The following is a 14,655-nucleotide window of genomic DNA, read 5'->3' as shown; positions in this document are numbered from 1 at the left end:
TTCTGGCCTGTTATGGACTACATGCGACTGCACACCCCCAGCAATGTGGCTGCTTCTTTACTGCTGTTTGGCATATTCGTGATGGTCAGTACATGCTGGTCCATCCAGCGACGCCCTCATCCCCTGAATTAACATCCATTCACAAAACAAAACTGTCGTGGTCCTGCAGGAGACACTCCTAGGAGATGCTGATATAGATATATGAACCACTTCCTGTTTTCAGCAAGTGTAGTAGACAGGCCGTTGTTCATCTTGAAGTAGTAGACCGGGACCAGATGGAGGTCGAAGAGAATATGCATTTCTTTTACAAGGTGGCTAAGAAAACAACATAAAAACCCTATTCCGGATGGTTGGTCGCCAGAATTGTATTGGGCACAAATAATATGATTTGAGGCCAGAGTCATAGTATTAGTTGGAAAGAATGCAAATCAAACAACTGATAATACAGACACTAATGTGAACTGCGCAGTGATTTTAAGGCAAGACAACCTCAAACTAACGTGAATCGTCTGGGGATCAATTGGATCACATTTGGATGCCCTGGAATGTGATGTGCAAAAAACGATGGTAGGAAGAATGACCATGATGGTACATGTCAGATGATGCGTTATTGTGAGCTGGAACCTTTTGCTGAAGACGTTGTTGGAAAGAGAGTTGTGGACATTAATTTCAAACAGTTTTCCAACGTTGCTCAGAAATATTGTCGAGGCAGGGATGGTGAGGCTTCTATTGGCTTTTCATAAATTTAAGTGACTGATATTCACTTCAATGACACAACGAGATGTTTAGAGTGCAGATAAACGACACTCAGTTGTTCTGTCAGTGAACACAAATCAAATCTCGTTATTTATTGAGCTGTGCATGTGCTGTTCTAGCGGGCAGCTCTGTGAATGTGATTTCAACTGAAACCCGAATGAACACCTGTGGAAAATATTATTATCAATGATCGACTTTTAGACAATCCAGTCAATAAAATATGTCGATTGCACCGAAGTTACAACTGGAGGAAATGCCGTTTCAGGCACAAGATTAAACATTTTGAAGCTTCGAAACTTCCAATAATTGTGAGTATATTTTACCAAATTACATTTAGTGCATGATAACATTGGAATCTAAAAGGATTAGTTTAAAATTTACACTGTTTAAAGCAATGTCAGGAATCCCAGCGCCATTGCTATCACAAACATGAAAACGAAATCTATTTTTTCTTTTCCATTAAGCCTGTACTCACCGGAACATATCAGGGTGACATTGTTATGTCCACTGCAATCCTGGTGACTGCTTGAAGCCCGAGGACACTTCCCCAGATGAGTCTCATTGTCCGCATACTTAAAGACCTCATTTGCCAGGAGCAGAGTACTGCCTCCCCAATGAGCAGAGCTTGAAACAAGACATGGCCACTCCACAACGAAGCTGTGCACAGACCACATTGGCGTTTTTCAAATCTCAGTCAAGGCCACACACTGTTTTCCAGGTGTCAACGATCTGGACCTCCAGTCGACCGGAACATTGGGAATTTTCATGTACCAATCTCGGAGCTCTGTCTGCTGGACAAAAAAGGCGGTGAACCTTTTCATATTACAACAGAAATAACTCACATTGCTCACAGATGAATATTCTTCTAATTAATGACAAACTTTCATGTTAGCGAGTTTTGAGAAGATTTGTAGCTCAGGTTGAGGTTCTGGATGTGAGTTTGCTCGCTGAGCTGGAAGGTTAGTTTTCAGACGTTTCGTCACCATTCTAGGTAACATCATCAGTGAGCCTCCAACGAAGCGCTGGTGGCATGTCCCACTTTCTATTTATCTGCTTTGTAAATGACGTTCATTTCGCTTGTTGCAAATACCTTGCAAGAACTGTGACAAACACTACATTGGACAAACTGGCAGAAAGCTAGCCACCAGGATACATGAACATCAACTGGCCACAAAACGACATGACCCACTATCACTCGTATCCTTACATACAGATGAGGAAGGACACCACTTTGACTGGGACAACACATCCATCCGAGGACAACCCAAACAGAGACACGCACGAGAATTCCTGGAAGCATGGCATTCCAACCAGAACTCCATCAACAAACACATTGATTTAGAGCCAACCTACCATCCCCTGAGAAAAAGAACAGGAAATGACATCACCAACGCAGGAAATGACATCACCAACACAAGGAAACCTAACCAGATAAATAGAAAGCGGGACATAACACCAGCGCTTCGTCAGAGGCTCACTGATGATGTTACCTAGAATGGTGACGCAACGTCTGAAAACTAACCTTCCACCTCAGCGAGAATCTCACATCCAAATTTTCATGTGCTTTACATTCGATCAAATCAGTGTGTGCTTGGTACCCTGTTGACATTATCTACGTTAAGCCCCCAGAATGCTTAACTGGTCCAACAGAAAGCGGTTTTCAGACTACAGGTAAACGACACAACGTCTTTCTGCCAGCCAAAACAGTGCCAAATCTCGCGATGTTTTGGCTTAAATATGCGAACGTTCCACCAGTGTAGATCTCTCAATGTGGTTTCAAGTGAAATCAAAATGAGCGCTTGTCCACCCACCCCACCTCGGTGTGTTACATTTAAGGGGTGTTCACCACTTCCATTACCTTTACAAGTTCAACAGATCATATAGTGATACAAAATATATCAACGATTCCTTTATTATCATATCTGTAAGTATTGAACAGTTTTCATTCTGTGATCATATCCCTTTCTGGTTTCAGACTGAACCGGGTGGTGACACAATTACACAGAAACTGTCGTCGATTTTTAACTGAACAGATGACACCAGCATCATATTTGTGTGATAAGCTGTAGTGACCCCATCCCACTGACCAGCATTCCCGCAGAGCACACTCATCCCCGCTGCGCACAAAACCCCAAGTCACAAAGGGACCTGATCCTTGTCCAAAGTGAGTGTAGCCCAGGACAGAGACCGCATTCCAACACTTTAGCTCCCGACACACGCCATTAGCGTCCTTCACGTTCAAATCGTACTCATATACAGTCCCCAGACACCCCTGAAGTTAATCTCCACTTGGCCAGCACAAGGACAGTCCCCATTCTCAAGTCTGAGTCTCACCGTCTCTGAAAAATACAGAAATTGGAAGCAAGGTTACCAATGAACATTAGTGAACTCTCCCGTTACAGCACCTATCCCCCAGTCACCATACAATGTAGGTGAGGAGATTGTACAAATGCACTCCTTCAAAATATCACTCTGAAAATGACGGTTTGGAAGTTGTCATCCAGGAGAATTTCGTTATGTGTCATGTGAATGGTACACGTTGGTGCTACTGAGCATCGGTGGTGGCAGCAAGTGGATGTCTCTGAATGTAGTGCCAATTGGGTGGGCTGCTTTTCCCTGAATTGTGTTTGAAACTCTTGAATATTGTTCAGGCTGCGCCCAAACAAGCAAGTGCTCAGAAATTATTTTAAATACAGGAACGCCAAGAGGGGCGAGGCTATCCCGGGCTGCTGTTCATGTTGCTCAGCGCTGAGTGGCGAAAAGACACATAGGCCCCGCCTGATGACACCAGAAAAGGAAACTGTACTTTCGTCTATCACAGACAGAAGTATTGAGGGGCGCATGATGAAGTGAGCACGATGTCATTGCTCACTCGTGAGTGAAAAAAATTCACTACTGTTTCCACAGTAGCTCTGTATGTCCAACTATTTCTTCACAGTCTCTCCGTTCATTGTCTCTCGGTCTGAGGACAGCAAAGTGGGTGGATGATGAATCCGGACATGACAGGGAATTTGGAATTAGAGACATTCAAAAGCCATGCATCCCTCTTCTGTTCTGCACAATCAGCTGGTCACTACATTCACATTAAAGTATGGACATTACCAGCAGAAGCTGGTGTTTGAACAGATACATCAGCAAATAGGGATTCCACTCCATATGAAAGTTACGTGCACTTACCTGTACTGTTGGCTTGAGAGTAGACGCGTCTGCCTGAAAGATAGGGGAACGATAAATAAACCATTAGCGATCATAATAACAGGTTGTGTTAAATTAAACAGATGAAACAGACTTTGGGGAGAATTTTTATTACTTCGCGAAATAATTGGGAACCGGAAATGTGAAGTCACCATTACATGTGATGATTATAGTCCAGGAAATGCAATTTCTGAGGAGATCAGATATTGTCATTCTTTGACCGAAATTTTAAAAATTGTTTGCACACCGACGGGCAGAGAGACAACACACTGTTTTTGGAATGTTGTTGAGAGTTTTAGGAGCCATTGGTTGGCAGTGAGAATGCCACTCAAAGCTGCTAACTGTTCTGCTTGGTGCTGCACTGTTGACCAAGTGAACATTGTTAGGGTCCCTGCGCAGAACATTTCAATTCCCAGCGGTCAAAGAAAGCAGTCCCCATTAAACGCCTGAAGTCGACTAATATTTTTGCTTGATCAACAACACTGAAATAAACAATAACAATGTTATTTAGTCAATAATTAACTCGTGATAGGATATGATGAAAGTCACAGCAACTGTCAAAAAATGAGTTGAACATTGCTTGCGGTCATTCTTCTCCCATCAGTTTCCTCACAGGAGATTTTAAAAAATGTTTAAAAGAACATCAGTGGATTATGAAGTCAGTTATCCATGGCTTCAGTACGAGGTGAATCTAGGAGTGGCCTATGCATCTTGAAAATTCACGGTTTATACAATCCTCTTAACATTCAGTATAATATTTCTTTAACGTAAGGAATGGAGCTACTAATCATCACATTGTATATTGTCGACTGTGAGAGCATTTTTATCAGATAAGACACACCAATCCCTTTAAGGCTTTTAAGACTTGAAAAAAAATTGCATGGCCGATGTATGAAAAAAATAATGTACAATAAATCCAAATTCTAGGTTCTTTTCTTTCTCTGTCAAATCCTTTGAGTTCTCTCTGCTTCTTCCTCTCAATTCCCGCTGTGAAATGAGAGGGCCATTTCGGGAATAGCCATTCATTTGAACGATTAATCTCTGTCAGACATTTAATCATTTTCAGAATTCGAAGTAAACGCTGTTGCTCTCTCAAAGGATCGCAAACTAAACATTATTCTGACCAACCTCCGCATCTATATCGGTTCCCAGCCAGTTCTGCTTCTAATTGAACCTGGAAGATTTCAAATTAAAGCACGCCCCAGTTTCATGGGGCCTTGGTGAAACCATTCCCTGAATGCTGTGTGTTGTTTTGGTCTCTTTACTAAGAAAGTATGTTCTTAATCTCAACAGAGTGCAACAAATGTTTTCAAGGCTGATTCTTGGGATGGTGGGTCTGACCCATGAATAGAGATTGACGATGTTGGGATTGTTTCCACTGCAGTCAAGATGAATGCTGGGGAATCTCACACAGGCTTATAAAACTGCAACAAGTGTGAAGAGGGCAGATGCTGGAGGATGTATCCAATAGAGGGTATGTCCACAACCATGTGTCACAGTATAGTAATTCGGAGTGGACAATCTGGGACAGAGATCAGTTAACTTTTCTTCAGACGAAGAGTGGTGAGCCTGTGGAATTCATTCCTGCAGGAATTAGTTAATGTCAAAGTGTTGCATGTATTCAAGAGTCGATTAGATATCGCATTTGCGGCAAAAAGGATCAGATGTGATTGGGTCAAAGCAGGATTAGACTTTTGAGTTGAACAGTCGTTTATGATGGTGAAAAAATGCCTCCTCCATCTATTAGCTTCTATGTCGTTATGTTAAAGTGATTTGCTGATTTCTTTGTCGCATCACAAATATTATCTCATCCGTCAATACAAAACTTCCCGTTCTTCATAAAACAAACAGTTCATAAAATTTATTAAAAAATTATACTGTATTCAAATTTCTCAACTGTGAAACAGACCTTCAAACAAAGTGCACGAAGTTCCTGCAGGCGCTTTTACAACTAAAATTCACATGAAATGATTTAAATTTCGTCTTCTGGATATAAAATGCAGTCACTGTAAGTATCACTGTAGTAGTAGATGCAGTGTAAATTGTTTGACCAAACACTGCGCTTCAATAATACCTGAACACACTAGGAACTATAACCCAGACTTTTCATTCCTGAAATAGGGACTTCATCACTCAGGTTTTCCTCATGTAAATAATGCGCAGAATTAGGATTCAAGACTTCATTATTTCATACACACAGAATTATCACGGATAAATGCAAAAAGGATCAACTCGAGGCCCATTCCCCTGAGCTGGAGCAATTTAACTGCTGTTGATAGGTATTAATTAAAGCAATTACAGACAGGTTTTAAATAGTGAGAAACAGAATGAGATTGAAGACTTCATATCGCACTGCATAATTCGTGACGTTTTGGAAATAGGAGTGAATTTTTAAAGAGATCGTCAAACCAAATTTAACACAAAATGAATATTTACATTCACAAGAACACGATTGACACACTGTAACATTGCATTTAGAAAACCAAATCGAACTGGGATATCATTCTTTTGCGAGAAGTGGAGAATAAGTGGTGGATTTTCTGTGTAACACAACTTGTGACTCCTAAAGATTGGTTACTGTCAGCTTTGCACAATTCAGGTCTATGAAAACATGTTTGACACTTAGATCAGTGCGTTGACGAGAAACATGCTTTTCGAAGCTCGACGGCAAGTGGCACAAAGGAATTGTATTCAAATACACTGTTTACATTAACTTAATAACTTAAAGCATTCACTGCCTAAGTTCACTCGCTAGAAGTAGTACGATCCGAGTGAACTGCAGCACCTCAGCTAAACTCCTTCACAATACCTAACAAAACTGATCTCAAAGCAATGACTAAATGTGCACTGAGAATGGAATCAGCACCAACAGGCCCACATCCTAATTGGAATGACAACGTTGTTCCTCAACCGGTACTTGAACAATATTCTATACTTCTGTAACCTGAGCAGAATGCATTGGTTCATGAATACAGATTACCACCACGAGACTTGGATTTTCAAGAACATTGCTAGACAATACATTCCCATATTTTTGAACAAAATAGAAATATATTCGGTGGATTAATGTTTCAATATTCATTGATGCCACAACTGATTTATTATTCAGAATAAATTAAGCAAATGAATCAGACTGGATATCTCAGTGATATATATATATATATTTCAAGGTCATGTTTGATCAAACGTATGGCATGAACCATTATCTATTGCAAAATATTAGTTTTGCATCAACATGATTACACAAATACTGAACGCAGAACAAGCGTCTTCAATTGAGATTTCTGTGAACTATATCCCGCCTTGATGAAGTGACTAATGCTATAAGGACAAAATCAGAATGAATTGTCAGCATGTGACTTGAATTTCAACCGATTCGAGACACAGTATTGACTTGTGTTTTACATAAAGTGAATTCACTGCTGCCCTAAAATCCAGTACACCTGAATATAAGAGAAAATCCTTCCGGCCGTTTAAATTTACTGAGCAATATTGAGAGTTGCTTTGTTATTTGCTTGCCTTAATTGATTAATCTAGCAAATGTAAAGTAATGAAAACAATGCAAAGTCAGTCAACTGCCTTGAATACCCATCTGAATCACTTCAAAACCTACGTTTAGCACAATTTTCAACATAAAATAGTAAAGTCATGAAAATGCATTTAAATTGTCAAAGCGGTAACATTGTCAGCAAAATGATATTATTGTTATCTTGTCTCAATTTGCAGCAGTCTTGTCCCTGAATCAAAAACTCAATAGCTTTCTCACCGATTTCCAGCGGTAAAGCTGAATGAAAAGCTCAGTCCTGTTGAGAGTTTGCACACATATCTGAGGATTGTGGAGGGGGTTCACGATTTGGCAGTGGTAGAAACTGTCACACATATCATTTTGGAATATGGTATTGAAACGAAAGTGTAGGGAAAGGTGACGTTTGCAAGTTGTGGCTTGGTTACAAGCAGCAACGTGGCACAGGATTCTGTGCTATCCAGTCTGTTCGCCAACAGCACAGATGGACAAAAACATCATCTACACGTGGAGGACCACCAACTCGGTCAAAGGCGCTCTTTGGTCTATCTGAAAACTCTTGGTCTTCCAGAGCAGGAGGTTTACCTCAAACTCGCGTTTCAGACTGGTATAGTTCAAAGCCAATGTATTCATGCTGAGGGTCACAGTAAAGTTTAGACTGGCTACCATAAAGATTCAATAGAGACTTAACACTGTCAGACTTTTCTCTGCTAAGTGTTAAATTGTACAATCTGATGACTCTAATATATGTCAAAAATTGTACAGGGAAGAGATGGCATTGCGTTGTTGCTGGACAGTGTCAAACTCCAATTATTGTTTGTTGCTACATGCACTAGTCTAGAGAGCAGAACTGTTTCAGTCACTGTGTATGCTGTGTCTCATCATGTTTTGAATAAAGTATATTCTTCACCAAAAGAAATAAAATCTTTTAGAAAAGCCGCTAACTCGATTATTGCTTTGGACCTTCAGCAACAACCGTTCAAGCTCTGACAGAAGACGTTATGGATATTGGTTTGGGCAGTGATCATCAAAAGAAGACATTCAGACCAAATAAGAAAATAGCTAAGGAAAGAACAGGCGAAGTACTGCGGATGCTGGAAATCAGAAAGAAAATAATTGGAATTCTTGGAAAAACTTAATAGGTCTGGCAGCGTCTGTCGACAGCAGAGCAGAACTTTCTTTTGGGGTCCAATGACCCTTCAGATTTTCGAAGTAGAGCAGCTAACTGTGTTCTTGTTTGGCGATGATTTATACACTTTTCCTCAGGAAAAAAAGAATGTCTGTCACGTTTCCAAAAGTGCAGACGTGCTTCAACAACAGAATATATTAAATTGGTGTAACAGCCCTTTGTTTCACGGAGGACATGAAAGTTGCGTTGTAAATACATCATTATCGAAACTGAGTTTTTGCAATTTTAATATTGAAATATTGATCCGAAATTAGTGTCACATGAAATTTCTAAAAATTAAACAAAAGTAATTTTCTGTGTTAATCTCTTCCAAATTTGACAAATACTTCAGATGGATATTTTTCAGCAAGTTTCAACACAGCACAAACGATGTTCAAACAGGGACAGTCTTAGTTTCCAATCGATGCAAATTGTCTGAGTACAGTTTCAGATCTGTGAGCTGTACATAAGACATGAGCAAAGTGTAAGGAATGACGAGCTAAAGGCTTGGAGCTCTTAAGTCCCACAAACTGTTGTTTAAATGTTCAGAGAAAAAAAATTAGGCAAGGTAATTTTCATTCCACTCATGTCGATATTTTCTCTGGCATGGTCTGATCATTATAGCATTCTCATTTGTATCTCAGTAATACTTGTCCTGTTAATAGTTAATGGAACGTATTCAATAGATCATAACTCACAGTTTAATAGCTGCAGAAGAAGCAAGTTCCAGAGGGTTACAAACATTGCCCGAACTGCTGGTATAATGTGAAATCTGACTGAACATTAGCTGTGTGAAGTTTCACAGATACTGAGCAACAGTGAACACATCAAATGGCTCCTCGATTTGAGAAAGAATTAGTTGCTTGAACACAGTTTGTACAGAGACCTGTGTTTCTCTCCATCAGCCAATAGATTTTGATGTGCACACTGTGAATTAATCTCTAGTCTTCTCCCCCAATGAGAAGTGATATGGCCATTAATGGATACAATGAAACTGAGTTCCAAGCACCAGCTCATCTTCCGAGATCAATGACGTTTCGGATGCTGTTATGGAGCAAGTTCCCACTCCGGAATCCGTATCATAGAATCACACAACTACAGGAGGCGGTTGGTGTTCGATTGCTCAAAAACACTGTGCAATTCAGTGTTGCACAGAGCGACTGAGAGAAAGAATAATCTTCTCAATTTACACTCTGCATTTTGCTCTCTTGAGTATTCAAAATGGATTCCAAAATCTTCAGAGCAATTCTCTATCCTTCCTTTGTGGACCAATTTACCCACTTCCTCTTTTAAGTATTTTTGTCCTGTCGGCATCGGTCTCAGCAGAGAAGACACATTTTCATCTCTTCACACCAATCAACAGCAGGAATTCTGCTTCTTACTACTCTCCTACATCATAACTAACAGTCCCTTTGCCTTTAGCTCTTTTCCTACTCACAATGTGTTAAACTGGCTTCTATTGTCGTTCTTTTCACAGTTTAAACACTATCACTGTTGCAAATATTAATTTAAGATTCACAAAATCAATTATCTTTTTCTCTCGACAGATGCTGCCTGAATTTTTGACATTTTCTTATGAATTTCGTCTTTCTATCTTTCTGAAAATGTTAAATCTTCAACTAATTTTCCAATTTACTTTAAATTGATCACTAAAAACCTGACATTATACTTAGTTTATTGTTTCGAAACCTCCCCCAACCCCTGGGTGATCTGATTCCCCTCAAAATCCCTTTCTCTATTTTACCAGTCATGGCCATTTCATCGAATTTCCATACCAACTGACGTGCAAGATGAAATGATTGTTCTCTGTCTTCGTCTGTACAATCTCGTTCAATTTCAAATATCTGTGGTTTTGGGCCTCAGGTTTCCCAGTTCCTAATGGACATTACAATACAATATAATCTACAGAGATTAAATTTGCCTCATATTGGAATTCCCATGCATCCTTTTGATTTTCCTCCCCCATAAACCTTCCAGAGTTTGAAATCATGTCGCCATTACTTTGAATACATCTTGCATATAAATGAAAACTGAAGGTCATCAGTTCCTCGAGCCGAATAATTTGCAAGTATCAGCACTGTAGTTTGCAGAAAGATTTTCAGACAATGCTTTGGTGTGTGATAGTCGAAAGATTACAGATTCTGCGAATATCCAGGAGACTGAGTGTGGAAAATGTGACACAACTGTTTTAAAAGTTGAGGATTAGGCTATCTGTGGGAGAGAGTTCATGGAAATCAACGCGATATCAGGTAAACATTCGCGTCAACTGCAAGTTAAGTGATAACAGGCAACTTGAAAAGTTTCAACAGTGATCAGAAAATGAGAGCATGTATTTATTGGAGGGAAGTCATTTTGGAGAACGCCGCAGTTTTCGAGGTAATATTGATTATATTAAATTTGGAAGAAAAGAAAAACTATTCCACATCGTGTTAATAGAGGTTGCAATGTTTTCCATGAAATCTGTTATGTTAGGATGATGTTAAAAAATTAAACCCGGAAAAAGCAGGGACTTTATTGATCAATATTGAGAAGTAGTTCACTGACAAAAACAAAACATGCATTTTCAGTTGAAAGCGGTGACTATTTGGCTGCAAAAGAAACCGTTGTAGGGCCACTGCGATGCGTAATGTACATTGAAGATAAAGACAAGGGAAAAAATGTTGTATTGCCAGGTTTTCTGATATGAATCATGCAAAGAGGCTCCAAGGCCTTCTAGACAGATTGAGTTGACGAGCAAATATCCGGAAAATGCAGTTTATTTATGATTAGTGTGACATTATAGACTTTGGAGGGAAAAGAAAATAGATTTGAAAACTTTGGTATTATTTCGATATTTAAAGATTGGGAAGTAGAAAGGATCAAAGTAATGCCAGCGACCTTGTCCACCAGTAATTGAAACCAACGCAGCATGTATGAGATAAAAAAAAAGGCAAGGAGTGAGTTGGCCTTGATTGGAGAAAAGCTTCAGTGCAAGAGGAAATTAATTTAGTACAGTACTTTTATATGACAGAAGGGATGAGTTATGTATTGCATTTGGAAGAATCAGAGAGGATCCGATTGAAATATATTCGATTATGTTAGGCCTGGCCATATAGCTGCAGATTTCATCTCAACCTGTGTCAGGAGATCCACAAAAGAGGGGGTTATCACGAGATCGGTTATTTTGGCCAGGGGCAACGAAAGTGTACTTAGCTCAGGGAAAAGTGAATCAGTGGAATTCTCGATCACCTGCGACTGCCTTTGAAAACATTGATGGCCACGTAAGTTGAAGGGAAAACGTAATGGTCCAGAGTACCATTAGGCTGCTCTATTATTGCAGAACCAGACACAAACACACACACACACACACACACACACACACACACACACACACACACACACACACACACACACACACACACACACACACACACAGCGAGAGAGAGAGAGAGAGTTGAACATTTGGATAGATAGCCAGGTCGATAGGTGGGCAGGTAGTTAGATGGATGGATAGACAGACAGACAGAGGGGCAGAGAGAGAGAGAGAGAGGGGGGGAGAGGGAGAGTTAACACAGTTTACTGGAGTTTTGGTTTGTGAATGCGACTAATACCAACAAGTATTTAAGAACACGTGTGGACAGATGCGCCAAGGTTTCATGCATCCTCAATCGGCACAGATCCTTCTTTCCATCATTGATGTTCGTCCTAACAAACGCCCAACAGCATTAAACACATTTACCAGCGTGATATCCATTGTCTACTGTTGTCAAGTTCGTTTTCGGAGACCCTCACCGACTTGCTGCAATAACAAGACAATGACCTGTTGAGAAAAACACAAATCCTTTTATTACCAAGCGAGTACAAGCTGTGGAGAATCACTGTACTTATCCCGGCACAGAGCGCAGAGTCTTGCAAGTAATTGTCCCCGAGCAGCGGACAGTCCCCACTTTTTATACTTTACAGAAGACGTGATACAGAAAACAATTTCACAATTTACAAAAGACATGATTCATGAAACAATTACTACAGCAGACAAAGACAAGATACCGAACAAGTATTGCATCAAGAACATAAAACACCAGGATATAGTATCGATTGTTCGTGAAGTAGCTGCTAATGGCAGGAGGCGATTTCGAGTTGTTCTTCGGGACAGATTCTGATTTCAAGTTGCCAGTGTGTCTGGCTAGAACAAACTCAGTGCCCTGGCCCCGCTGTCAGCGACAGATGTTACATGATTTAGAGGTTTCACTCCTTTACAAATTTTCCCCACCTAACCCTATTTGAAGCAGTTTGATTCTAATTTTAATTCAGTCAGGAAGCTTCAGACAGTGCCTGCATACCGATGTGTGACAAGATAAGGAGTCTCAAAAGCTTTAACCTGAACTCCTAGCTGGGCAGGAAGCTTCAGGGCAGTGTCTGCATACCTATGTGTAGGTAGATAAGCGTTTACTTCTATAAATTAAAGTCTCTGCACAGGAATCAAGTGCAGATAAAAGACTTTAATTTCTAGAAGCACAGGAATCAATGGGATGTTATCACATTAACATCTCACTGTTCCCTGTCATTTTAATTCCATAACCAGAAGCTTCTGAAATGTTGTGCGAGTGACTGCTTCCAACCAGACCGTAAAATATATCTCCAGAAACCTCTGGATCAACGCTAAATTTCCTCACAACTCCTTTAAACCACTTGTTTCTCATGTTAAACATGTGCAGGCAAGTTGCCCAGACACCCCGTCAATGTGGCTTGTAATTCTGTTCTACTTAATGAGTTCGCCTCTCAGCCTCCTTGCTTAGGAGAAGTGAACCCTTCCTACCCAGTCTCAGGTCACGTCTGACACTTTTCTCTGATGGAAAATGGCACTATGCCTCGCCTGCACCCTCTCCAAAGCTATCACGTATCTCTAATACTTTGACTCCTGGAACTGTGTGCTGTATCTTTCCAAAACAATGTTTTATAAAGTAACAAATCTCACTTTTTGCTACTTTCCCGAATCTCCTGCAATGAAGGTAAACTTCCCGTGTGCCTTCACTAATTTGCCTTCTTGTGCTGACATCTTGAGGAATCAACGTACTGTACACTGAAGTACCTGTTTCCCCAGCACTCCCAAGAGAATTATCATTGGTTGCATGTGCTCTTCCATTTTTAGGCCACCAAAAATGCACAACCATTCACTTCCCAAGGCTAAATTCCACCTGCAATTGCTCTGCCTGATCGTCCAACTGATCACCAGCAGAATATTGACTGAGGCTATTCTCTTCACAATCAAAAGCATCACTGCTCTTCACATCATCTGAAAACGTCATAGTTATACCTTCTACAATCATATCCAAATGGTCATCACTTTCAAGCAACAAGGATTCAAGCGCCGATGTCCACATCACACCTCTCGTCAACAGCTTCAAACCATTCAGTCAATATTCATTATCAGCCTTGGCCTCACATTTGCAGGCCAATATTTATCTTAGATTTCCAAATAACAATGGATCCCATGGGCGTTTTTTTTTAAAATCACCCTTCCATGTGGACCTCGACAAATGCCTTGCTGAAGTTCATGTAAAACATATTAACAGCACTTCTGTCAAAAATATGTTTAACACCGTTTCCAAAAATACTCTGTGAAGTTAATCATACAGGATTTCTCTCTCTCTCTCTATCGACCTATCTATCTGTCTCTCTCTCTCTGTATCTCTCCAATAAATCACTGCTCACGATGCCGAATCAGTCCTTACTCTTCCAAGTGTGAATCACTGTGTTCCTCACAGCTTTTTCTCACAAATCCTTCTTCTTTATTGATCATAAGACATTCTGCAGCCTCGCCTTTTTAACAGAAATCGCCACCTACAATTATTTGCGCTGTTATGAATACAGACAACAGTTACTCAGCTCCCATCTCTATCTCGAGGCATAGTTTGATCTGTTGGCCTCCAGTGGACCACACTCTTCCCTCTCCCTCTTAACACACTCGGAAAATGCCTGGGGATCTGAGTGGTATGGTTTCCTTCATACTATCAGCCAAAGATACATCACATGT

The 14,655-nt window shown here is 40.3% G+C and overlaps 2 protein-coding genes across 2 annotated transcripts in view; both read right to left on the bottom strand.

Moving 5' to 3' along the window:
* Window positions 1–3,997, bottom strand: part of LOC125448960 (deleted in malignant brain tumors 1 protein-like) — a 61,477-nt gene extending 57,480 nt beyond the window's left edge. The window contains exon 1 of the mRNA XM_059641856.1: window positions 3,934–3,997. Coding sequence (XP_059497839.1) covers window positions 3,934–3,997 — 64 coding nt within the window. The remainder of the gene's footprint in view (window positions 1–3,933) is intronic.
* Window positions 3,998–4,333: 336 nt separating this feature from the next.
* The window catches only part of LOC132206808 (deleted in malignant brain tumors 1 protein-like), a 33,954-nt gene continuing 23,632 nt past the window's right edge, over window positions 4,334–14,655 (bottom strand). Inside the window, exons 9-10 of the mRNA XM_059641855.1 lie at window positions 7,998–8,136; window positions 4,334–4,433 (exon numbers count right to left, since the gene is read on the bottom strand). Coding sequence (XP_059497838.1) covers window positions 4,334–4,433; window positions 7,998–8,136 — 239 coding nt within the window. The remainder of the gene's footprint in view (window positions 4,434–7,997; window positions 8,137–14,655) is intronic.

The sequence above is a fragment of the Stegostoma tigrinum genome, chromosome 43 (genome assembly GCF_030684315.1).
Source record: "Stegostoma tigrinum isolate sSteTig4 chromosome 43, sSteTig4.hap1, whole genome shotgun sequence".
Taxonomy (NCBI): Eukaryota; Metazoa; Chordata; class Chondrichthyes; order Orectolobiformes; family Stegostomatidae; genus Stegostoma; species Stegostoma tigrinum.
This window is presented reverse-complemented; position numbering and strand designations above follow the sequence as displayed.